At 44.5% G+C, this 26,334-nt stretch overlaps 1 protein-coding gene across 1 annotated transcript in view; it reads right to left on the bottom strand.

Annotated features, from left to right (window-relative positions):
* Nucleotides 1–26,334, bottom strand: part of LOC139278103 (solute carrier organic anion transporter family member 1C1-like) — a 75,533-nt gene that overhangs the window by 18,976 nt on the left and 30,223 nt on the right. Inside the window, exon 9 of the mRNA XM_070896762.1 lies at nucleotides 6,372–6,567. Coding sequence (XP_070752863.1) covers nucleotides 6,372–6,567 — 196 coding nt within the window. The remainder of the gene's footprint in view (nucleotides 1–6,371; nucleotides 6,568–26,334) is intronic.

Raw genomic sequence — 26,334 nt, 5'->3', positions numbered from 1 at the left:
AAGGCTCCAAATCTTACTTGGAACAGGAATAGGCCATTCAGCCCCTCGAGCCTCTTCAGCCATTCAATTAGTCAGGGCTGATCTGTATCTTAACTCCATCTGTATCTGATCTGCATCTGTATCCTCCTCCATTTCGGATGCCCCCAAAAGTTTGTCCACATCCTCCGCCTGCTCCACAATGACATGCAGGCCGTGATCCTTACCAACGGATCCATTACAGACCCAATCCATGTCCGGACCGGGTCCATCTAGCCACCTTGGTTCCGTAAACCTCAATACGCTTGCCTAACAAAATCTACCAATCTCAGTTTTGAAATTTCAATTGACCCCCAGACGCAACAGCTTTTTGAGGGAGCGTGCTCCAGATTCCACTACCATTTGTGTGAACAACAAAACAAGAACTTGCATTTGTATAGTGCCTTTAACGTAGTAAAACATCCCAAGGCTTCACAGGACCGTTATATTAAAAAAAATTGACACCAAGCCCCATAAGGAGATATTAGGGCATATGACCAAAAGCTTGGTCAAAAAGTTAGGTTTTAAGGAGTGTCTTAAAGGAAGATAGAAAGGTTTAGGGAAGGCATTCCAGAGCATAGGCCCTGGGTAGCTGAAGGCATGGCCGCCAATGGCAGAGCGATTAAAATCAGGGATGTGCTAATGGCCAGGGAGGAGTACAGATAGCTCAGAAGGCTGTAGGGCTGGAGGAAGTTACTGAGATAGGAAGGGGCGATGCCATGGAGGGATTTGAAAACAAGGATGAGAATTATAATATTGAGTCGTGGCTTAACCGGGAACCAATGTAGGTCAGTGAGCATCAGGGGTGATGGGTGAACGGGACTTGGTGTGAGTTAGGACACGGGCAACAGAGTTTTGGATGATCGTAAGTTTATTAGGGTTGAAAATGGAAGGCTGGCCAGGAATGTATTGGAATAGTCAAGTCTAGAGGTAACAAAGGCATGGATGAGGGTTTCAGCAGCAGATGACTTATGAAGAAAAGTTGAGTAGGTTGGGCCTCTACTCATTGGAATTCAGAAGAATGAGAGGTGATCTTATCGAAACATATAAGATTATGAAGGGCTTGACAAGGTGGATGCAGAGAGGATGTTTCCACTGATGGGGGAGACTAGAACTAGAGGGCATGATCTTAGAATAAGGAGCCGCCCATTTAAAACTGAGATGAGGAGAAATTTCTTCTCTCAGAGGGTTGTAAATCTGTGGAATTCGCTGCCTCAGAGAGCTGTGGAAGCTGGGACATTGAATAAATTTAAGACAGAAATAGACAGTTTCTTGATCTTATTGAATGGTGGTGCAGGCTCGAAGGGCCGGATGGCCTACTCCTGCACCTATTTTCTATGTTTCTATGTTTCTATGTTTGACGATAAGGGGATAAGGGGTTATGGGGAGCGTGTGGAGAAGTGGAGCTGAGTCCATGACCAGATCAGCCATGATCATATTGAATGGCGGAGCAAGCTCGAGGGGCCGTATGGCCTACTGCTGTTCGCAATCTGAGTGTTGTATTTGACTCCGGGATGTGCACATATCTGGTTCAGCCTCAGACAGTTGCCAGGGGGAGGGATGGAGTCGGCGGCTAGGGAACTGAGTTTGTGGCGGAGAATAAAGATATTTTGGTCTTCCCATTATTTAGTTGGAGGAAATTTCTGCTCATCCAGTACTGGATGTCGGACAAGCAGTCTGACCCTGACATCACCCCTGAATAGCCTAGATCTAATTTTAAAGTTAGAACCCCTTGTTCTGGACTTCCCTACCAGAGGAAATAGTTTCTCTCTATGCACCTTGGTTAGACCACACTTGGAGCACTATGTACAATTCTGGTCGCCATATTATAAAAAGGATATAGAGGCACTAGAGAGGGTGCAAAAAACGATTTCATAGAACCATAGTAATTTACGACACAGAAGTAGGTCATTCGACCCATCGTGCCCGTGCCAGCTGGAAAAACTACCCAGACTAATCCAACTTTCCAGCTTTTGGTCCGTAGCCTTGTAGGTTACGGCACTTCAAGTGCACCTCCAAGTACTTTTTAAATGTGATGAGCGTTTCTGCCTCTACCGCCCTTTCAGGCAGTGAGTTCCAGACCCCCACCACCCTCTAGGTAAAAAAAGTTCTCCTCATCTTCCCTCTAATCTTTCTACCAATTACTTTAAATCTATGCTGCTGGTTATTGACCTATCTGCTAGGGGAAATAAGTCCTTCTTATCCACTCTATTTGGCCCCTCATAATTTTATACACCTCAATTAAATCTCCCCCCACCCCACTTTGCCTCTGTTTCAAAGAAAACAACCCCAGCCTATCCAATCTTGCCTCAAAGCTAAGATTCTCCAGTCCTGGCAACATCCTCGTAAGTCTCCTCTGTATCCTCTCCAGTGCAATCACATATTTCCTGTGCACAGCTGTGGCCTAACTAGTGTTTTATACAGTTCAAGCATAACCACTCCGCTCTTATATTCTATGCCTCAGCTAATAAAGGAAATATCCCATATGTCTTCTTAACCACTTTATCTACCTGGTCTGCTACCTTCAGGGATCTGTGGACACGCACTTCAAGGTCCCTCTGTTACTCTACACTTTTCAGAATCCACCATTTATTGTTTATTCCCTTACCTTGTTAGTCCTCCCCAAATGCATTACAACACACGTCTCTGGATTAAATTCCATTTGCCACCTTTCTGCCCACCTGACCAGTCAATGATATCTTCCCTCAGTCTACAGCTTTCTTCCTCACTATCAACCACACGGTCAATTTCTGTATCAACTGCAAACTTCTTAAACATGGCCCCTGCATTGACGCTTAAATCATTGATGTATACCACAAAAAGCAAGGGACCTGGTACTGAGCCCTGCAGAACCCCACTGGAAAGAGTCGTCCACTCACAAAAACACCCGTCGACCATTACCCTTTGCTTCCTGCCACTGAGAACATTTTGGAACCAACTTGCCACTTTCGCTTGGATCCCATGGGCTTTTACTTTTTTGACCAGTCTGCATGTGGGACCTTGGGAAATTCCTTGCTAAAATCCATTTAGACCACATCAAACGCACTACCCTCATCAACTCTTTGTTACCTCCTCAAAAAATGAAGGTAGGCCTTTGCCACCCGTTTGCCAGCTCCTGCGCGCAGAAACAGGCGACGTCCACAACTGAATTTCAACCTCTATGATCTTTCTTTCTAAGGTCCAAAATGACCTAACACTTCCCCACATTGAACTCCATCTGCCACAGTTTTGCCCACTCGCTTAGTCTATCAATGTCCCTTTGCAACCTTCTGCTCCCATCCGCGCTACTTACTGTGCCACTTGACTTGGTGTCATCAGCACACTTAGAAAATGGCTCTCTATTCCTTCATCTATGTCATTTATAAATACAATGAAAAACTTTGCCATAATTATTCAATATATTACTAAAGAATGCAATGGTGGCACATGTTTAAATGTCACAGTGGGTGGATCATTAAGCAGTTGATGATTTGAAGATGATGCAGATCTTAGAGGTAATGTTGCCATGTTGCATGCCAGAAGTGCAAAGAAATTGAAGAACCGTGTCATTGCATTAAATATGATCTGAAGATAGAAATCAAATTAGATATCTACATGAATGCAGTTCTGAGAAGGGGTCCATACCCGAAATGTTAACTTGTCTGTTCTCTCCACAGACTCGACTATTCCAATGCTTTCCTGGCCAGCCCCCGATAAACTTAAGCTTGAAGCTCTGCTGCCCTTACCCTAACGTGCACCAAGTCTCGTTCACCCAACACCCCTGTGCTTGCGAACCTGCATTGGTTCCCTGACTGGCAAAGTCTCAGTTTATAATTCTCATTCTTGTGTTCAAATCCCTCCATGGCATCATCCCTCATTATCTCTGTAACCTCCTCCAGCCCTACAAATCTCCGAGAACTCGGCATTCTCCAACTCTGACCTATTGCCGTTCAGCTTTATTGGCCCTGAGTTATGGACTTCCTTCCCTACACCTCTTCGCCTCTCTATCTCTCTCTCCTCATTTAAGATGCTCCTTAAAGCCAACCTCCTTAACCATGCTTATGCCACCTGGCCTAATGTCTCCTTATTTGGCTCAGCATCCGGGATTGGCTGATTACGCTCCAGAGAAATGCCTTGGGACGCTTTCCTATGTTAAAGCCACTCAAAAACACAAGCTGTTGTTGTTGTTGAGTAACCTGCTGAGTATTTCCAGCAATTTATCTTCTTTTTTCCATAAAAGGTATCACTGATATCCTCAGATGAAAAGTATGAAAGTGAAATATGCTTAGTAATAAAAATGAAAAAGATGGAGAGTAATGGTAAATAATAACAGCATGATAAAGCCTTACAAAAGATATCTACTCCATCAAGGACACAGAGATTATATAAAAGGAATATTTGGAAAGTGAGAAAGGGCAAATCCAGCCAGGACTTCACTATTGCCCCTTCATTTGAGCACACTATGCAAGCGTCTCTATTGCATTCCTGTACAGGATACAAGAAGAAGCTTGTGACCTCATAAGCAATCCTTTCACCTTTAACCTTCAACAGCTCTCTTCCTTGGATTGTCAAACCTGTCTTGTTCACCCGTTTTTTATTAACTCTGGCCAATTCATCTGTAAATATGTTCACTTGTTTCTCCTGAGCTGCAAACATCTGCCCCGTACATTCTCCTTCTTCCCTGCATCCCCACAGTGTTATCATCAAGACCATTGCACTGTCTCGCATTCTACCTCATTCTCTCCCAGTTCTTCAAAACACCTTGGGGGGGGGGGGGGAATTCACTGCATTAGCGCCTCCAGTTAACGCCTTGCCAGGCTGCTAATGGGGTGCTGAGGCAGTAGCACCGCGGTGAGGCGAATCCAGCGACGCTCAACAAATCCAGCCCCCATAGCACCGCTTATGATTTAGAGCTGGGGACTTCAGCACCAGGCAGATCATGACATTAGTGAGCGTACTTACTGGGCGTTCGATCTGCAAAATTCATTGTCGCCCCCGGCCTTAGTGTCTCGCTCCAACAGGGAGGGGAGGAGTCAAGCTGGCAGATGCCGGCTCTGAGGGCATTACTTAAAGGGATCATGAGTAATAAGTCGTAGCTCTTAGGTTGTTGCCGTGTCACTACTTCCTTGTCAGTTTGGCATTGTGCAACAGTTGAATTCAGTCATTTAGAAGTTGTTTAGTCTCTGGAGTGTTGTGGCTACTAAAAATTAGTGACATTTCTATTCTCACAAAATATCAAGGTGCTACACCAGAAATGAGGTTCTGCAGCTTCAATGAACCTTCCCTTTAACAACTGGAAAGAGCCTGTGGCAATGATGACTTGCGATTAGACTGAACCTGATATTGCTTACCGCTTTGAGTGTAATGCCACTGAACTAGGCCATTAGCACTTGATTTAGCGCTCCAATCCTTTCTTTGAGCAATGAGATTTAATTTTGCGTGCAGCGTGATTCATTAGTGCCTGGCGCAAAATCTCAAACTTTTCTAAAGTTGCCGCCCATTCCTTGGCTATAATAAATTTCTCCCCCCTTACTTCTCCCATTCTTACTTCCTCCTGAAATCTACAGCCTTCTTCTGTGTCAGTCCCAGTTCAGTGATATCGAAATTTATGGCACAGAGGAAGTCATTTGGTAACATCTTGGCTCTGAGTCAGAAGGTTGTGGGTTTAAGTTCCATTCCAGAGACTTGAGCACAAAGCCTAGGCTGGCACTCCAGTGCAGCATTCACCCAGTCGAAGGTGCCATCTTTTGGATGAAATGTTAAACTGAGGTCTCATCTGCCCTCTCAGGTGAGCATAAAAGATCCCACGGCACTATTTTGAAGAAGAGCAGGGGATTTCTCCCTGGTGTCCTGGCCACTATTTATCCCTCAACCAACATAACACAAACAGTTTACTGCTGTTTGCTGTGTGCAACTGACTGTCGCGTTTCCTACATTACAATAGTGACTACATTTCAAAAGTACTTGAGATGCAAAGCATTTTGGGACACCCTGAAGTCGTGTAAAGTGCTATATAAATGAAAGCCTTTCTTATATTTCTTAAAGCAAGCTTGGGATCATCTTATCGTGAATTCTTACTACTTTATTCGACCTCGGAGGAGTCCTGTACTATGGACCTGGGCCCTTCACCATGGTTACTGATGAAGTTAAATAAATGATGATGTCGATGATGAACAGTGAATATAGACACATGCACGTGACCTGCCAAAAGGCACACACACAAATACATGTACACACACACACGTGTACACACACACACACATGTGCACGCACACACACACATACACACACACACACACACACGTGTGCAAACACATATACACACAGACACACACACTGGGAATGTTGATTTAAGTTTTTCCCGGAACAATACATACCCTTCATAGGACACTGTCAAACCGGCGACTGGGGTTTTCTTGCAACCCATTGCAAAAAATAAGATGAGGAACATCCATGCAGCACTAGCTGTCCCGATGCACAACTTAGCAGCCCCAATCACATTTAACTTGAACTTCTTCATCACAAACCCTCCGCAGAAAATCCCAATCGCCACGGGAGGAACATTGACAATTCCTGGGAAAAGATGCTCAATGTTAATCCTGTATTTTTCCAATCATTATTCTTTCATTCCCGCACTATTCCTTACACTATTCCTTGAAAAAAATTGGCTTCTCTCAGCCCGATCCCATGCCTAACACCAGCAACCGAGAAGTTTAGAAGGGTTAGAAAGTAACGGCTTTATGCGCTCGCTAACCCATTATTTTCCACCCAGTGAAGTGAACAGGTCAAAAACCGGGAGTTAACGAGTGCATAAACTGATGGCCACAGAGACCATTGATTGTATCAACTGTGAAGATAGCGTTCTAAACCTCCTTTATATATTGTATTGCTGTGAATTTAATTCCAACTATCATTGCGTTTGGGTTGTATACGTTCTGTGATATGAACATCAACACCCAAATCAAGCACCTACCATCATTACAAAGGCAAAATACTGCGGATACTGGAATCTGAAATAAAAACAGAAAATGCTGGAAATCTCAGCGAGTCAGGCAACATCTGTGGAGAGAAACAGAGTTAATGTTTCATTCTGATGAAGGGTCTGACAAAGGGTCACAGGCCTGAAACATTAACTCTGTTTCTCTCCACAGATATTGCCTGACTCGCTGGGATTTCCAGCATTTTCTGTTTTTATTTCACCTGTTAAGTATGTGATAACTCGATAGACTGAATACTGTAAACTAACATAGGTACAAACCTGGCTTTGCTTTATTAGGGCCCAAAGTGATTACATTACATGATGACTTGCCTTTTATACCTGGGCCGCACACACGTGTGTACAGCCCAATGATCTCTGACAGTGGCGCCACCTGGTGTCTAGCAACCCCAAGCATACATACATGACATCACCTACCACCATTATTCCACTGAAACTCCATTCCATTGAGATGCAGATTATAGTCCAACAGTAATATTTCTTCTTAATGTCTATTCATTCAGTAACTGTCTTCTCAACTGCTTTTCACATGACAGTCATTGTAGCTTAGGGACACTTTGAGTATTTGATCCACTTGGCAGTCATTCGCTCAACATTTATTGCATTGCAGACATCTTGATAATTTGAAACATTTTGTCAAACCCATTAACCACATATCATTACTTTCACTAATGGACCATTCAATTGACAGTTGACAATAGGATGCCTTTTGTTTCCGTCACACTTTTTGACGGGTTAGATGATATGAATCTGGTCTGATCACAGAAGAATGGCAGCACATGATACGCTGATTAGAGTGCTGTGCACAGTCTGGTCTCCTTATTATAAAAAGTGTTATGTATGTAAACCTGTAAATACCATGTCTAACTACCAGAGGGCTCATCTCCTGGAGTCCCAAGGGATCCTACAATCCCTTGGGAGCACCTGTATATAAGGAGGCCTCACAGGCTGGAGAGGCACTCTGAGATCTGTAATAAAGGACTATGGTCACACTTTACTTTGAGCTTGCAGTATCTAGTCTGACTCTTTATTCAAGGCATAACAACTGGCGACGAGATACAGATAACGAACCCCACCGCAACAATGCAGAGAACTGTGGGCATCCTGGAGAAATTTTCAGAGGGAGATGATTGGGAAACCTTTGTGGAGCGACTTGACCAATACTTCGTGGCCAAGGAGCTGGAAGGAGAAGCGAACACTGCCAAACGAAGGGCAATTCTCCTCACCGTTTGCGGGGCACCAACGTATGGTCTCATGAAAAACCTGCTCGCTCCAGTGACACTCACAGACAAGTCATATGATGTGTTGTGCACAATGGTCCGGAAGCATCTAAACCCGAAGGAAAACGTTCTGATGGCGAGGTACCGGTTCGACAAGTACAAAAGGTCCGAAGGCCAGGAAATGGCGAGATACGTCGCCAAGCTAAGGCGTCTTGCAGGACATTGCGAATTTGAAGGACACTTGGAGCACATGCTCAGGGACTTCTTTGTACTTGGCATTGGCCATGAAGTAATACTTCACAAACTTTTGACAGTAGAGACCCCAACCTTGAGTAAAGCCATAGCGATAGCCCAGGCGTTTATCGCCACCAATGACAATACCAAACAAATTTTTCAGCACAGTCGTGCTGCTGCAAGTACTGTGAACAAAGTAACATTGTTTTCCAATCGAAATGTACATGGCAAGACTTACAACCCTGCAGTTGCACATCCGCAGATGACTCAGAGTCCACCATCAAGGGTGGTGAATACAAGGCCATTAACACCTTGTTGGCGCTGCAGGGGTGATCATCGTTTCCATTCATGCCACTTCAAAGGATACATTGGCAAGGGCTGTGGAACAATGGGGCTCCTCCAACGCATGTACAGATGAGCGGTAAACACTTCTAATCCTGCAAACCACCATGTTGCAGAGGAGGACAGATTCACGGTGGATCACGATGAACCAGAGCCTCAGACCGAGGAGGCAGAGGTATATGGGGTGCACACATTTACCACAAAGTGTCCCCCGATAATGCTGAAGGTTGAATTAAATGGACTCCTGTGTCCATGGAGCAGTCCATAATGAGCAAAAAGACTTTCGATAAATTGTGGTGCAGCAAGGCTTCAAGGCCAGTCCTGACTCCCATTCGTACTAAACTTAGAACGTACACAAAGGAACTGATTCCCGTAATTGGCAGTGCTACCGTAAAGATTTCCTACGATGAAGCGGTGCACGAGTTACCACGATGGCCCCACGCTGTTCGGCAGGAGTTGGCTGGGAAAGATACGCTGGAACTGGGATAACGTCTGAGCGCTTTTGTCCGTCGACGACACAACATATGCCCAGGTCCTAAGCAAGTTCCCCTCGCTGTTCGAACCAGGCATCAGGAAGTTCCAAGGAGCAAAAGTGCAGATCCATTTGATTCCGGGGGCGCGACCCATCCATCGAAGTGCATTTTCCTGGCGCCTGAAGTGGAGTTCCTGGGGAGAAGAATTGCGGTGGATGGCATCAGGCCCACTGATTCGAAGACGGAGGCAATCAAGAACGCACCGAGACCACAGAACGTGACGGAGCTGCGGTCATTTCTAGGACTCCTGAACTATTTTGGTAACTTCTTACCGGGTCTTAGCACATTGTTAAAACCCCTGCACTCTTTACTGCATAAAGGAGATGAATGGGTATGGGATAAAAGCCAAGAAAATGCCTTTGAGAAAGCTAGAAAGCTGTTATATTCAAACAAATTGCTTGTGTTGTACGATCCATGTAAGAGTTTGGTACTAGCATGTGATGTGTCATCGTATGGGGTCGGGTGTGTAATGCAACAAGCTAATGAATTTGGGAAATTGCAACTGGTTGCTTATGCATCCAGAAGTCTGTCTAAGGCTGATAGGGCCTACAGTATGATCGAAAAAGAAGCGTTAGCGTGTGTTTATGGGGTAAAGAAAATGCATCAATAACTGTTCGTGCTCAAATTTGAATTGAAAACCGACCATAAGCCGCTTATATCCCTCTTCTTTGAAAGCAAGGGGATAAATACGAATGCATCGGCCCGCGTCCAGAGATAGGAGCTCACGTTGTCCACATATAACTATGCCATCCGCCACAGGCCAGGCACAGAAAACTGTGCCAATGCTCTCAGTAGGCTGCCATTGCCCACCACCGGGGTGGAGATGGTACACCTGCAAATTTGGTTATGGTAATGTAAGCATTCGAGAGTGAGCAATCCCCTGTTACCGCCCGACAGATTAGAACCTGGATGAACCAGGACCCCTTACTGTCCTTAGTAAAAAACTGTGTGCTCCACGGGAGTTGGTCCAGTGTCCCGTCAGAGATGCAGGAAGAAATAAAGCCGTACCAACGGCGCAAAGATGAAATGTCTATACAGGCAGACTGCCTCCTATGGTGTAATTGGGTGGTTGTGCCAAAAAAGGGCAGGGACATCTTCATTAGTGATCTCCACAGCACCCACACAGGAATCGTAATGATGAAAGCGATAGCCAGACCCCACATGTGATGGCCCGGTATCGATGCAGACTTAGAGTCTTGCGAGCACAAATGTAACACATGTTCCCAGTTAAGCAATGCACCCAGGGAGACGCCGCTAAGTTTATGGTCCTGGCCCTCCAAACCATGGTCTAGGATCCATGTCGATTATGCAGGCCCATTCTTGGGAAAAATATTTTTAGTGGTTATAGATGCATGCTCCAAATGGATTGAACGTGTAATAATGTCGGCAAGCATGTCCGCTGCCACCATTGAAAGCCTACGGGCCATGTTTGCCATGCACGGACTGCCTGATGTCCGTGTAAGTGACAATGGGCGTGCTTTACCAGTGCTGAATTTAAGGAGTTCATGACCCGCAACGGGATCAAACATGTCATATCTGCCTCGTTTAAACCAGCGTCCAACCGTCAGGCAGAATGAGCAGTTCAAACCATCAAGCAAAGCTTGAAAAGGGTAACTGAAGGCTCACTGCAGACTCTTTTATCTCGAGTCTTGCTTAGTTACCGCACAAGATCCCACTTCCTCCCTCTGAACTGCTCATAAAAAAAGTACTTAAGACAAGGCTCTCGTTAGTCCACCCTGATCTACACGAACAGGTAGAGGGTAGGCGGCTTCAACAGAATGCATATCATGATCGCGCAAATGTGCGACACAAAATTGAAATAAATGATCCTGTATTTGTGTTGAACTATGGACAAGGTCCCAAGTGGCTTGCTGGCACTGTTTTGGCCAATGAGTAGGGTGTTTGTGGTCAAACTCGCAAATGGACTAACCTGCAGGAAACACTTGGACCAAACCAAGCTCAGATTTACTGACTATCCAGAACAACCCACAATAGACTCTACCTTTTCCGACCCTCCAACACACACACAAGTGGCAATTGACCCAGCGGCTGACCATGAAGCAGAGTCCATCACCCCCAGCAGCCCAGCAAGGCCAGCTGCGCAGCCAACAAACGACTCACCAACACCAGCATTTGCACCGAGGCGATCAGCCAGGGAAAGGAAGGCCCCAGGTCGACTCACATTGTAAATAGTTACACTATTGACTTTGTGGGGGAGAGTTGTTATGTATGTAAACCTGTAAATACCATGTCTAACTATCAGAGGGCTCATCCCCTGGAGTCCCAAGGGATCCCACAATCCCTTGGGAGTACCTGTATATAAGGAGGCTTCACAAGCTGGAGAGGCAATCTGAGATCTGTATTAAAGGACTACAGTCACTCCTTACTTTGAGCTTGCAGTATCTATTCTGACTCTTTATTCAAGATATAACAAAAAGGGTATAAATGCACTGGAGAAAGTGCAAAAAAGATTTATAAGGATGATACCAGAACTGAGAGATTACATTTATCCGGAAAGGCTGAACAGGCTGGTGCTCTTTTCTCTAGAAACAAGGGATGGCCTAATAGATGTCTTTAAAATTATGAAGGTGTTCAATAGGGTAGATTTAGCGATGCATTGATGTGGATGCCTCAGGGAGCAACGTGGAGGCCCCGACCTGCGTGAGAACACCAGCAGCACGTCGGGGCCATAAAATGAGCGGCATGGATGCCTCGGGAGCAGCGTGTAGGCATACTACTTCAAGGAGCAGTGCGAGCTGGTGCAGGAGGGCGAAGACAGTGAAGAGTGACATCATCAAGGTCCAGGTCTGTGATATATTCACAGAGCACAAGCACACACAGCTTCCTACATGGCAGGCAGCTCTCTCGGAAGCCTCCGGAATCTGTCTGCTCTGTATATTATTAACTCTGCAGTTGCAGTACACAATTCATCCACATCCACACTGTGGAGCTACAAACATTACAAGCTTACAGACATTACACTTCTTCCTACTTAATGAAGAAGTTATTATAACAAACATCATACATAACTTTCATTTTTATACATAACACAGGATATAGACTTATTTTTTTTCCATATTTACAAATTTTACTTTGCCACTTGTTTTCTGTTTCGAAGAGGATACCTTCGCTCTCGAACAAAACCTTCCAAACATGGTGTCGAATCTAAACTTATTCGAGGCTCATCCTGAGGAACGTTTTCCTCCATGGAATTTCCTTGATTTTCATTTGAACTCACTCTAACTTCAGGCTCTTTGTTTTCCTGACTCAGATTCAGACTTTCATTCTGATTCTCTCCTGGATTTGTTTCCAGTACATTGGATTTAGGATTTGCTACTGGTGTATCAAAACTATCTGATGAATCAGAAGTCATTGAATCATTCCCACCTTCAACTACTTCCATGTCTGTGGGTAAAATATGATAAATATGAACAAACCTAACCTGTCCATTATCAAATATCATCACCAAATATGTGCGAGGACCACATATCCTCACCACTCTTCCTGGTAACCACTTTAACCATTTATGGTGATGGTTTTTCACTCTCACCTTCTGGTTTAATTTCACACTTCTCTCTTTCACTCTACCTCTATCATGATTCTCTTTCTGTCTTAATTGTGTCTCTTCTACAGACCGTGCCAAATTTGGTTTTAACAATGAGAATCTGGTTCGTGGCTGTCGTTTGAGAAACAACTCTGCTGGTGTTCGACCAGTAGTTGTATGAGGAGTATTTCGATATGTAATCAAAAAATCAGCCAATTTGTGATCCAATGACAACTGTCGTTTCCTTGTATTAGAATCTAACATTTGTTTTATGAGGGCACGTTTTACAATTTGTACAGTGCGCTCTGCTGCACCATTCGAAGCAGGGTGGTATGGTGGAACCTTGATATGTTTCACACCATTTTTGCTCGTGAATTGTGCAAATTCTTCTGAACAAAATTGTGGTCCATTATCCGAAATAATTTCTTCTGGGACGCCAAATGGAGAAAATAATTTTCGTAAAATGTCTAATGTTTTACTTGTTGTTATTTTCCATATTGGAAACACCTCAACCCACTTCGAATGGCTATCAATCACAATGAACAATTGTTGTCCTTCTAACTCAGCAAAATCAATATGTAGCCTTTGCCACACTCTGGGAGGCCATTTCCATGGCTGTAATGGTACTGATGGTGGTTGCTTGCTTACCGATTGACATGTCGTACACTGATTCACGATGTACTCTATATCTTTATCAAGACCTGGCCACCATAAATAACTGCATGCAAAACTCTTGGTCAAGCACATTCCCAGGCGTTGGTCATGGAGGTCTCCTAATAATTTGGACCTGAATTTATTTGGTATAATCAATCTTGTACCCCACATGATACAATCTTTATCGACTGATAATTCATTCCTATGAATGAAGAATGGATGTGTATCTTTGTCTGTTACCTGGTTTGCCCATCCATTTGCAATATACTCAGACATCTTTGACATCACTGGGTCACGTTTGGTTGCTCTACCAATCTCTTCAGCTGTAACTGGCAGTTCATCAATGTATGAAAAATAAAACACTTCTTCCCTATCGGGTGTAACTTGTGATGGGGAAGGCAATCTAGACATTGCATCAGCATTACTGTGATCAGCTGATCGTCTGTATTCAGTATCATATGTACAAAATCAAAGCCCATCTCTGCATTCGGGCTGTAGCTAAAGTTGGAACTGGGGACTTTGGATGGAGGATTGCTGTTAGGGGCTTATGGTCCATAACGATGGTAAACTTACCACCATACAAGTATTTGTGAAACTTCTTGACCCCAAAAATTAATGCCAAAGCTTTCCTTTCAATTTGCGCATAATTACTCTCACTGGCACTGAGAGTGCGTGAAGCAAAAGCAATTGGTCTCTTCACCCCATCACATGATACATGAGAGATTACTGCCCCAACTCCATACAGAGAGACATCACATGCTAGCTTAATCTCCTTAGATATGTCATAGTGAACTAACATGGTGCTCTCTACCAATTTGCTTTTACACTCCTTGAATGCTGTAACACATTCTTTTGACCACTTCCAATGAACCTGTTTTTTCAAAAATTCATTCAGTGGATGTAATACTGTAGCCACATTTGCTCGGAACTTCCCATAATAGTTCAAAAGACCCAAGAATGAACGAAGTTCAGTGACATTCCTGGGAATGGGTGCATTTCTAATTGCATCCAATTTTTCCATGGTTGGATGTAAACCATCTTTGTCTACTCTGTACCCTAAGTGCTCCACTGAGTTTTGAAATAACTCATACTTATGAGCAGACACTCGTACTCTGTGCTTCTCTAGCCATTTGAGGACTTCATTCAATATGTTATTATGAATTTGCCTATTTGGTGCTTAAATTAGTATGCCATCCAAATAACATACTACCCCTTCAATACCTTGCAAAATCTGGTTCATCACCCTTTGGAACATGGCAGAGGCGGAAGACATCCAAACGGTAGCCTATTAAATTGATATAGGCCTAGATGAGTATTTATAGTCAAACATGACTTGAACTCCTCAACTAGTTCAAGCTGTAAGTAGGCATTCATAAGATCCAGTTTTGAGAAGATCTGACCGCCTGTCAGTGTTGTGAACAAAGCTTCTATATTCGGCAATGTATTGGGGACATTACCCTCTAGAACCTGGTTTACGGTTACTTTATAATCACCACACAATCTTACCTTACCATCGGACTTAGGTACAATAACAATGGGTGTAGCCCAATTACATCGATCGATCTTACAAATAATGTTCTCAGTCTCTAGACTTTTGAGTTCTTGCTCAACTTTCTCCTCGAGTGCATATGGTATAGAACGTGGCTTGTAATAAACCGACCTAGCGTCCTTCTGTACCCTGACACTCGCCTTGAAGCCTTGGATCGGACTGCCTGTTTCGCAGAACACCTTCGGATACTTCTTGATAACCTCATCCGTTGATGAAAATCTCGCTTCCACACAAAAAATCTTGCTCCAATCGAGCTTCAGTGAGCTCAACCAATTTCTTTCTAGTAAGGCAGGCTTGTCTCCTTTCACTACTATTAGAGGCAAGTTCTGAAATTGATCTTTATATTTCACCGGCATGGTGATACAACCTACCACAGGAATTTTCTCTCCCGAGTAGCCTCGCAGCTCTATCTTGGATTTCTCCAGTTGGAAGTCACGCAATTTGTCGAGGTACAGCAACTCCGGTACTATACTCGCGGATGCACCCGTGTCAATTTCCATTAGTATCTTGAATCCCGCAACATCTATGTGGATTTTGATGCTTTCCGAATCGCTGTCTGTTAATCTCGTGCTCCTGATGGCGTGTAACTCTAACATCTCCTCGTCCTGTTGTTGTTCTTCCATGCTATGTAGTCTCTGGGGATTTCTACTCATAGCTTTGAACGCTGGACTCATAGCTTTGGAAGCTGGTTTATCTTTCAGTCGGCATGCCTTCGCAAGATGCCCAGTCTTTCTGCAGAAGAAACATTCTGCCTTCACGTATGGACAACTTTTAGCAATGTGTTGTCCCAGGCACCTATAGCACGACTTCAACGCTCTGTTAGAATTTCCAGTTTCTGAGACTTTGGGCCCCCACCGCCTTTTACTTTGAACCTGCAGGTGATTTACCTCGGTTGACTGACGACAGTAATTATAATTTAATTCTCGGGAATATTGTTCGGCCATGCCCATCGACCTCGCTATCTGACAAGCAATCTCAAAAGTCAAGTCATCCGTCGTCAATAACTTCCTTCTGATCACATCATTTTTCACCCCACAAACAAAACGATCCCGTAATGCTCAGTTTTGGAAGTTTCCAAAATTACAGTGCATAAATAGCTTTTTTAATGCTACGCTGTAATCACTGATACTTTCATCAGCCTTTTGGTTCTGAATCCCGAAACAATAGCTTTCAGCAAGTTCTAACGGTTTGGGGTTATAGTGCTGCTCCAGCTTTGTTAAAATCTCTTTAAGCATTGTGTCCTTTGGCTCGTCAGGCACAAGCAGATTTCCAAGGGTTTCGTACAATGTCGGACCCGCCTCGAATAAGAAGATCGCTTTCTTACATTCCAACACAGCCTGGTTTAGGACTGCATTGTCTGGAACTTCGATTATGTTATTTGCAGTCAAATACATTTCTAGCCGATCCACATACGCTTTAAAACGTTCTCGGTCATGTCTATATTCCCCCAAATGTCCGATTACACGTGCCATTTTAATTTCTAGCTATTCACACTGTGTGCTGTATTTTACCTCAGATTTTGTAGCTTTTTTCCAAAGACAGAAACTTCAAAGTCTCTCTGTCGGCTGGCTGAATCCTTTCCCAACAAAACTTAAGCTTTAAATCATCTGAAAAATCCCATCTCATCGTCAAATGTGATATATTCACAGAGCACAAGCACACACAGCTTCCTACATGGCAGGCAGATCTCTCGGAAGCCTCCAGAATCTGTCTGGTTCTGTTTATTATTAACTCTGCAGTTGCAGTACACAATACGTCCACATCCACAGTGTGGAGCTACAAACATTACAAGCTTACAGACATTACAAGGTCGGTGATTGGAGCATGAGCAGATACAGCAGGAGTGGCAAGGTCGGGGTTTAGGAACAGCAAGAGATTGTAGAGGGGCGTGATCGGGGCCCAGGGGAGGCACGAGTTTGGGGCCAGGGGCCCAGGGGCAGCACGGGTCAGCCCACACTGCGTTATTTGTGCGCACTAGATCCGTGCAGCAGAGCTGGTCTCCAGTCGTCTCGGTTAATCCTTGTCACTGGACCAACACCTAGCTCTGTCAAGCCTGTGTGGTGGCTGGTGTGCAACGGCCACCACACGTTAAAAAAATCCACGCACAGGCATCTTCCACCCTTCAGGATGTAGTTCAGGTCCTTCATTGAAACACCTGTGAGTTCATCCTTTTTTGACGTGGAAGTCAGTCATCCTCATTTCAAGGGAGCGCCTATGATGATGAGATGTAGAGGAGCGATTCCAGTTGAGGGAGAGACCAAAACTAGGGGTCATAAGTATAAGACAGTCACCATTAAATCCAGTAGGGAATTCAGGAGAAATTTATTTACGCAGAGATCTGATTAAATGTGGAACTCGCTACCACCAGGAGTAGGTGAGACAAATAATATAGATGCATTTAAGGGGAAGCTATAAGAGAGATAGGAATAGAAGGATATGTTGATAGGGTGTGGGATAGAAGAGGAGTGGGTGGAGGCTCGTTTGGAGCATAAACGCCAGCATAGACCTGTTAGGCCAGATGGCCTGTTTCTGTGCTGTAAATTCTACATCATTCTACGTAAGCCTTTGACTGCTTTCAGAACACACAAGTTCAGATTCTCCCCACTCCTTGCTCCAGCCACAGCAGTATAAAGTGTTTGAGGGAATGAGCCATGAGGCGTTCTTGCCCATTTTGTACTTCATGAGCACTTCCACTCGGGCGTTACAACATGCCCAAGGTGGTCGTGCCGTGAATCAGCAAGAGGATCATTTAATGTGATGAGGCGCAGTACACGTATCTGCTCACGGCAGCATCTGCACTTCCATCTTTTCCCCCAGATCACCAGCTGAGAATGAGAACATCAAAAGTATAAAAGGCGTGCAGACTTCTCTTAAAGCTGCACTCTCCATTCTGACATTCTTAATTGTGAAATGGAAGCTGAACTACTTTAGAGGTTATGCTTCAAGGAGTAATTTTTTATTTGGATGCTGGGTCTTTGCAAAGGTCATTTAACGTGCAGCTTGCACCTCTGACCTTCCACTTTAATTTAAAGTGACTGCATTGTGCTTTCCTATGGAAAAATTACTTCATTGGCTGTGAAGCGCTTTGGGACATCCTGGGGTCATGAAAGGCACTACATAAATGCAAGTCTTTCTTTCTGTGTTCAGAACACATCCTTGTTTTTAAAGCATCCTTGTAAGGTCTTCACTCCTTGGCTCCTCAGCTAAGGGATGACTCTTCAGGTTGCAGGCTCCTGCTCCTCCTCCGCTTCCATCACCAGCCCTATCATCTCCTCTCTCACCTGTGCTTTGAGAGTCAACAGGGACACCCTTGTGACTATCACTCCACAGATCTCCCAGAGTGAATACATCTGATCTGGTGCATAGGCAGCTGAAATTCAATGCCACTGCCTGCTGTGAAAAGTTTGGGAAATTTGGAGTGGGGTTTGTTGAGACTGTTGCATAACTACATTACGTCATCATCATCATCATAGGCAGTTCCTCGGAATCGAGGAAGACTTGCTTCCACTCTTAAAATAAGCCCTTAGGTGGCTGAACAGTCCAATACGGGAATTACAGTCTCTGTCACAGGTGGGACAGATAATCGTTGAGGGAAAGGGAGGGTGGGACTGGTTTGCCGCATGCTCTTTCCACTGCCTGCGCTTGTTTTCTGCATGCTCTCGGCGATGAGACTCGAGGTGCTCAGCGCCCTCCCGGATGCACTTCCTCAACTTAGGGCAATCTTTGGCCAGGGACTCCCAGGTATCAGTGGGGATGTTGCACTTTTTCAGGGAGGCTCTGAGGGTAAATACATTACAATGGTTCAATTACATGCAAAGTGCGTTCCGTTAGAATTTTGCATACATTCTTGTGCTTGAGTACATGCATTGTTGGCAATGAGTGAGCAGATTGAGTGAGATTAAAGAGGATGATAAAAATGGTACGGGCCCTCAGCTTGAGACCTCTAAGTTCCCCATCACCCCAACCCTTCTACAGACTCCATGCCTCGTAGCTAAAGAGTAGTCTCTTCGACTGAGGTAGTGTGACCTTCATCGTTTCCATATCCAGCTTCTCAGCGGTTATGCACAGCATTGTGCTGCAATGACAATTCCTCCCAAACCCGCAATGTCCACCATCTGGAAGGACAAGGGCAACAGCTGCATGGGAACACCATCACCTCCAAGTTACTCTCCAAGTCATGTATCCTCCCGACTTTGAAATATATCGTTCGTTTATCATCGCTGGGTCAAAATCCTGAAACTCCCTCCCTAACAGCACTGTGGGAGTACCTTCACCACACGTAGAAACAAAGAAACATAGAAACATAGAAAATAGGTGCAGGAGTAGGCCATTCGGCCCTTCGAGCCTGCACCACCGTTCAATATGATCATGGATGATCATTCAACTTCAGTACCCCACACGGACTGCAGCGGTTCGAGAAGGCGGCTCAGCACCAGCTTCTCAAGGGGCAACTAGGGATGGGCAATAAATGCCAGCCTTGCCAGTGACGTCCACATCCCCGAGAATAATTTCAAAAATGGAGAAAACAGGGGTAAGAATTTCGCAATAACGATATTGGAATAAATAAAGACAACTTTGCTGGCAGTGATAAAAGTGATTGTATAAGTATGCATTGTGCACCTGTGCTGATAGGGAAGGAAAGTAGAGTGCAAGATTCTGGGCAAATGCAGAATTAGAAGCAGCTACTGAGCGGTTCAAGGCTTCCCTATAGCTAAGTGAACATACATGTTAAACAGTAAAATGAGTGATAGCTAGTGTGAGGGACTTGGAAAAGTGCAATGTGCATTCTTTGCTACCATACTTGAGAGACGCTCAGGCATCTTCCACCCTTCAGGATATAGTTTGGGACCTGGAATATCAGGGTCCTTCATTGAAACACCTGTGAACTCATCCCTTTTTGGTGTGGAAGCAAGTCATCCTTGATACGAGGGACTGCCTAAGAAGAAGACTTTAGAGAATAAAACAATTCTTGGACCTACCTTTGCAGATCTTTTGAGATCTTTAACCTTCTTTCTGACTTGCAACCACATGTGACTCTCAGTGTTGCGTTGCCACTTTCTGCGAGGCCCTTTGCCTTATACATCTGTGTAATGTCTGTAAGCTTGTAATGTTTGTAGCTCCACACTGTGGATGGGGACGTATTGTGTACTGCAACTGCAGAGTTAATAATTAAACAGAACCAGGGAGTTCCGGAGACTTCCGAAAGAGCTGCCTGCCATGTTAGAAAGCTGTGTGTGCTGTGCTCTGTGAATATCACACTTGGCGGCGAGATGGGATTTTTCGGATGATTTAAAGCTGAAATTTTGTTGAAGGATTCAGCCAGCCGACAGCGAGACTTTGTCTTTGGAAAAAGCTACAAATCCGATGTAAAATACAGCACACCGTGTGAACAACTAGAGTTTAAAATGGCGGCATCCATAGCAGTAATGGGACACTTAGGTGAATATAAACGTGACCAGGAAAGGTTTAAGGCATATGTGGACCGGCTAGAAATGTATTTCACTGCTACAGAATCAGGTGATATTGGAACGTAAGAGAGCGATTTTCTTATCGGAAGCTGGACCGGCATTGTATGAAACTCTGGTAAATCTGCTTGTGCCTGACGAGCCAAAGGACACAATACTTAAAGAGATTTTAACGAAGCTGGAGCAGCACTATAACCCTAAACCCTTAGAAATTGCTGAAAGCTATCATTTTGGTATATGAAATCAAAAGGCTGATGTAAGTATCAGTGATTACGTTGTAGCATTAAAAAAGTTATCTATTCGCTGTAATTTCAGAAACTTTTAAAACCGAGCATCGCGGGATCGTTTTGTTTGTGGGGTGAAAAATGATGCGATCAGAAGAAAGTTATTGACGACAGATGACTTGACTTTTGAGCTTGCTTGTCAGACAGCGAGATCGATGGGCATGGCCAATCAATATTCCCGAGAATTTCATAATAATTACGGTCATCAGTCAACCGAAGTGAATCGCCTACAGATTCAAAGTAAAAGGCGGTGGGGGCCCAAAGTCTCAGAAACGAAATTCTAACAGAGCGTCGAAGTCGTGCTATCGGTGCCTGGGACAACACATTGCTCAAAGTTGTCCATATGTAAAAGCAGAGTGTTTCTTCTGCAGAAAGACTGAGCATCTTGCGAAGGCATGCCGACTGAAGGGTAAATCAGCTTTCAAAGCTATGAGTCCAGCATTCAAAGCTATAAGTAGAAATGCCCAGAGACTACATAGCATGGAAGAACAACAACAGGACATGGAGATGTTAGAGTTACATGTCATCAGGAGCATGAGGTTAATGCACAACGATTCGAAAAGTATCAAAATCCACATAGATGTTGCGGGATTCAAGATACCAATGGAAATCGACACGGGTGCATCTGTGAGTGTAGTACCGGAGTCGCTATACTCTGTCAAATTGCGTGATTTCCCATTGGAGAAATCCAAGGTAGAACTGCGAGGCTACTTGGGAGAGAAAATTCCTGTGGTAGGTCGTATCACCGTACCGGTGAAATACAAGGATCAATTTCAGAGCTTGCCTCTAATAGTAGTGAAAGGAGACAAGCCTGTCTTACTAGGAAGAAATTGGTTGAGCTCACTGAAGCTGGATTGGAGTGAGATTTTTCATGTTGAAACGAGATTTGCATCAAAAGATAATATTATCAAGAATTATCCGAAGGTGTTCTGTGAAACAGGCAGTCCGATCCAAGGCTTCAAGGCGAGTGTCAGGGTACAGAAGGGCGCAAGATCAGTTTTCTGCAAGCCACGTCCCGTACCATATGCACTTGAGGAGAAAATTGAGCAAGAACTCAAAAGACTAGAGACTGAGAACATTATTTGTAAGATAGATCGATGTAATTGGACTACACCCATTGTTGTTGTACCTAAGTCCGATGGTAAGGTAAGATTGTGTGGTGATTATAAAGTAACCGTAAACCACGTTCTAGACGGTAATGTCCCCAATACATTGCCGAATATAGAAGATTTGCTCACAACACTGACAGGCGGTCAGATCTTCTCAAAACTGGATCTTACGAATACTTAATTACAGCTTGAACTAGATAAGGAGTCCAAGTCATGTTTGACTATAAATACTCATCGAGGCTTATATCAATTTAATAGGCTACCGTTTGGAGTATCTTCCACCCCTGGCATATTCCAAGGGGTGATGAACCAGATTTTGCAAGGTATTGAAGGAATAGTATGTTATTTAAATGACATGCTAATTTCAGCAGCAAATAGCCAAATTCATAATAACATATTGAATGAAGTCCTCAAACGGCTAGAGAAGCACAAAGTACGAGTGTCTGCTCGTAAATGTGAGTTATTTCAAAACTCAGTGGAGTACTTAGGGTACAGAGTAGACAAAGATGGTTTACATCCAACTATGGGAAAGCTGGATGCAATCAGAAATGCACCCACTCCCAGGAATGTCACTGAACTTCGTTCATTCTTGGGTCTTTTGAACTATTATAGGAAGATCCTACCAAATTTGGCTACAGTATTACATCCACTGAATGAACTTTTGAAAAAACAGGTCCATTGGAAGTGGTCAAAAGAATGCGATACAGCATTCAAAGAGTGTAAAAGCAAATTGGTAGAGAGCACCATGTTAGTTCACTATGACATATCTAAGGAGATTAAGTAGCATCTGATGCCTCTCCGTATGGAGTTGGGGCAGTGATCGCTCATGCATCATGTAGTGGGAAGGAGAGACCAATTGCTTTTGCTTCACGCACTCTCAGTGCCAGTGAGAGTAATTATGCGCAAATTGAAAGAGATGCTTTGTCATTAATTTTTGGGCTCAAGATGTTCCACAAATACTTGTATAGTCGAAAGTTTACCATTGTTACAGACCATAAGCCCCTAACAGCAATCCTCCATCCAAAGTCCCCAGTTCCAACATTATCTGCAGCCCGAATGCAGAGATGGCTTTGATTTTGTCAGCATATACATATGATATTGAATACAGACGATCAGCTGATCACAGTAATGCTGATGCAATGTCTAGATTGCCTTCCCCATCATAATTTACACCCAATAGGGAAGAAGTGTTTTATTTTTCATATATTGATGAATTGCCAGTTACAGCTGAAGAGATTGGTAAAGCAACCAAACGTGACTCAGTGATGTCAAAGATCTTGAGATTCAACACCATGTTTGGAAGGTTCTGTTCGAGAGTGAAACATAGAAACATACATAGAAACATAGAAAATAGGTGCAGGAGTAGGCCACTCGGCCCTTCGAGCCTGCACCACCATTCAACGAGTTCATGGCTTAAAATGCAACTTCAGTACCCTGTTCCTGCTTTCTCGCCATACCCCTTGATCCCCCTAGTAGTAAGGACTACATCTAACTCCTTTTTGAATATATTTAGTGAATTGGCCTCAACAACTTTCTGTGGTAGAGAATTCCACAGGTTCACCACTCTCTGGGTGAAGAAGTTTCTCCTCATCTCGGTCCTAAATGGCTTACCCCTTATCCTTAGACTGTGACCCCTGGTTCTGGACTTCCCCAACATTGGGAACATTCTTCCTGCATCTAACCTGTCTAAACCCGTCAGAATTTTAAACGTTTCTATGAGATCCCCTCTCATTCTTCTGAACTCAGAGGAAGGTATCCTCTTCAAAACAGAAAACAAGTGGTAAAGTTAAATTTGTAAATATGGAAAAAAAGTAAGTCTATATCCTGTGTTATGTATAAACTTGCAAGTTATGTATGATGTTGTTATAATAAATTCTTCATTAAGGAGGGAGAACTGTCATGTCTGAGCTTGTAATGTTTGTAGCTCCACACTGTGGATGTGGACATATTGTGTACTGCAACTACAGAGTTAATAATTAAACAGGGAGTTCCAGAGACTTCCAAGAGAACTGCCTGCCATGTTAGAAAGCTGTGTGTGCTGTGCTCTGTGAATATATCACAATGTTGGATCCGTGCCCTTGTTTTCCAAATACTGCAGCCCTCCTGATCAAGCAGCATCTTTAGGGGAGCATCTCAACACCTTTGTACAACTTCATCTTCTTCCGTCCTCCTTAACATCTTGATATGAAGATGAAACGAGATTGCCTCCACAGCTTTAAGATCCAGCTGCAGATATTGATAGTTTGTCGCAGAGCAGATTTTCTGCTTGTAATGGCAGACCAATTGAACAAGTACTTTGGTTCGGTATTCACTAAGGAGGACACAAACAACCTTCCAGATATAAAAGGGGTCAGAGGGTCTAGTAAGGAGGAGGAACTGAGGGTTGGTGAGGCATGAGTCCGGGGTCGGAGGCCGATAAAAGGCCGCGAGAGGCGTCGGGAGTTCGTTGGTGAGGCGTAAGTCCAGGGTCGGAGGCCTATAAAAGGCCGCGAGAGGCGTCGGGAGTTCGTTGGTGAGGCGTGAGTCCGGGGTCGGAGGCCTATAAAAGGCCGCGAGAGGCGTCGGGAGTTCGTTGGTGAGGCGTGAGTCCGGGGTCGGAGGCCTATAAAAGGCCGCGAGAGGCGTCGGGAGTTCATTGGTGAGGCGTGAGTCCGGGGTCGGAGGCCTATAAAAGGCCGCGAGAGGCGTCGGGAGTTCGTTGGTGAGGCGTGAGTCCGGGGTCGGAGGCCTATAAAAGGCCGCGAGAGGCGTCGGGAGTTCGTTGGTGAGGCGTGAGTCCGGGGTCGGAGGCCTATAAAAGGCCGCGAGAGGCGTCGGGAGTTCGTTGGTGAGGCGTGCTTGTGCAGCTATAAGGAGAAGGCAAAAAAGAAGTAGAAAGAAACAGAAAGGTGACGTCACAGCCTAGGGGGTAAGTGATTGGCTGGTGATTGGTGAGTAGTTTTTGTTTTTCTTTTTATATTAGTCAATAACTTTTAACATTGTTGTTGCTAATTTAAGTGTATCTAAGAGTTAAGTCATGGCAGGAGAGCTCGGTTGGGTGTTATGCTCCTCCTGTACCATGTGGGAACTCAGGGACACTTCCGGTATCCCTGGCGACTACGTGTGTGGGAAGTGTATCCGCCTCGAGTTCCTGATGGTCCGCGTTGCGGAGTTGGAGCTGAGGGTGGATTCACTCTGGAGCATCCACGATGCTGAGAATGACGTGAGTATCACGTGTAGTGAGTTGGTCTTACCGCAGGAGAAGGGTCCACAGCCAGATAGGGAATGGAAGACCAGCAGGAAGAGTAGTACCAAGGAAGGTAGAGCAGGGGTCCCCTGTGGTCATCCCTCTGCAAAACAGATACACCGCTTTGAGTACTGGTGGGGGGGGATGACTCATCAGGGGAGGGTGCAGGACATTCTGAAATGGGAGGGAGAACAGCCAGTTGTCGTGGTGCACATTGGTACCAACGACATAGGTAAAAAAAAAAGGGATGAGGTCCTACGAAACGAATATAAGGAGCTAGGAGCTAAATTAAAAAGTAGGACCTCAAAAGTAGTAATCTCGGGATTGCTACCAGTGCCACGTGCTAGTCAGAGTAGGAATCGCAGGATAGCGCAGATGAATACGTGGCTTGAGCAGTGGTGCAGCAGGGAGGGATTCAAATTCCTGGGGCATTGGAACCGGTTCTGGGGGAGGTGGGACCAGTACAAAGCGGACGGTCTGCACCTGGGCAGGACCGGAACCAATGTCCTAGGGGGAGTGTTTGCTAGTGCTGTTGGGGAGGATTTAAACTAATATGGCAGGGGGATGGGAACCAATGCAGGGAGACAGAGGGAGACAAAAAGGAGGCAAAAGCAAAAGACAGAAAGGAGATGAGGAAAAGTGGAGGGCAGAGAAACCTAAGGCAAAGAACAAAAAGGGCCACTGTACAGCAAAATTCTAAAAGGACAAAGGGTGTTAAAAAAAACAAGCCTGAAGGCTTTGTGTCTTAAAGCAAGGAGTATCCGCAATAAGGTGGATGAATTAACTGTGCAAATAGACGTTAACAAATATGATGTGATTCGGATTACGGAGACGTGGCTCCAGGTTGATCAGGGCTGGGAACACAACATCCAGGGGTATTCAACATTCAGGAAGGATAGAATAAAAGGAAAAGGAGGTGGGGTAGCATTGCTGGTTAAAGAGGAGATTAATGCAATAGTTAGGAAAGACATTAGCTTGGATGATGTGGAATCTATATGGGTAGAGCTGCAGAACACCAAAGGGCAAAAAACGTTAGTGGGAGTTGTGTACAGACCTCCAAACAGTAGTAGTGATGTTGGGGAGGGCATCAAACAGGAAATTAGGGGTGCATGCAATAAAGGTGTAGCAGTTATAATGGGTGACTTTAATATGCACATAGATTGGGTTAACCAAACTGGAAGCA

This window comes from Pristiophorus japonicus, chromosome 13, assembly GCF_044704955.1.
Source record: "Pristiophorus japonicus isolate sPriJap1 chromosome 13, sPriJap1.hap1, whole genome shotgun sequence".
In the NCBI taxonomy this organism is placed as follows: Eukaryota; Metazoa; Chordata; class Chondrichthyes; family Pristiophoridae; genus Pristiophorus; species Pristiophorus japonicus.
The sequence above is the reverse complement of the archived record's forward strand: the minus strand, read 5'-3'. Positions and strand labels throughout refer to the sequence as shown.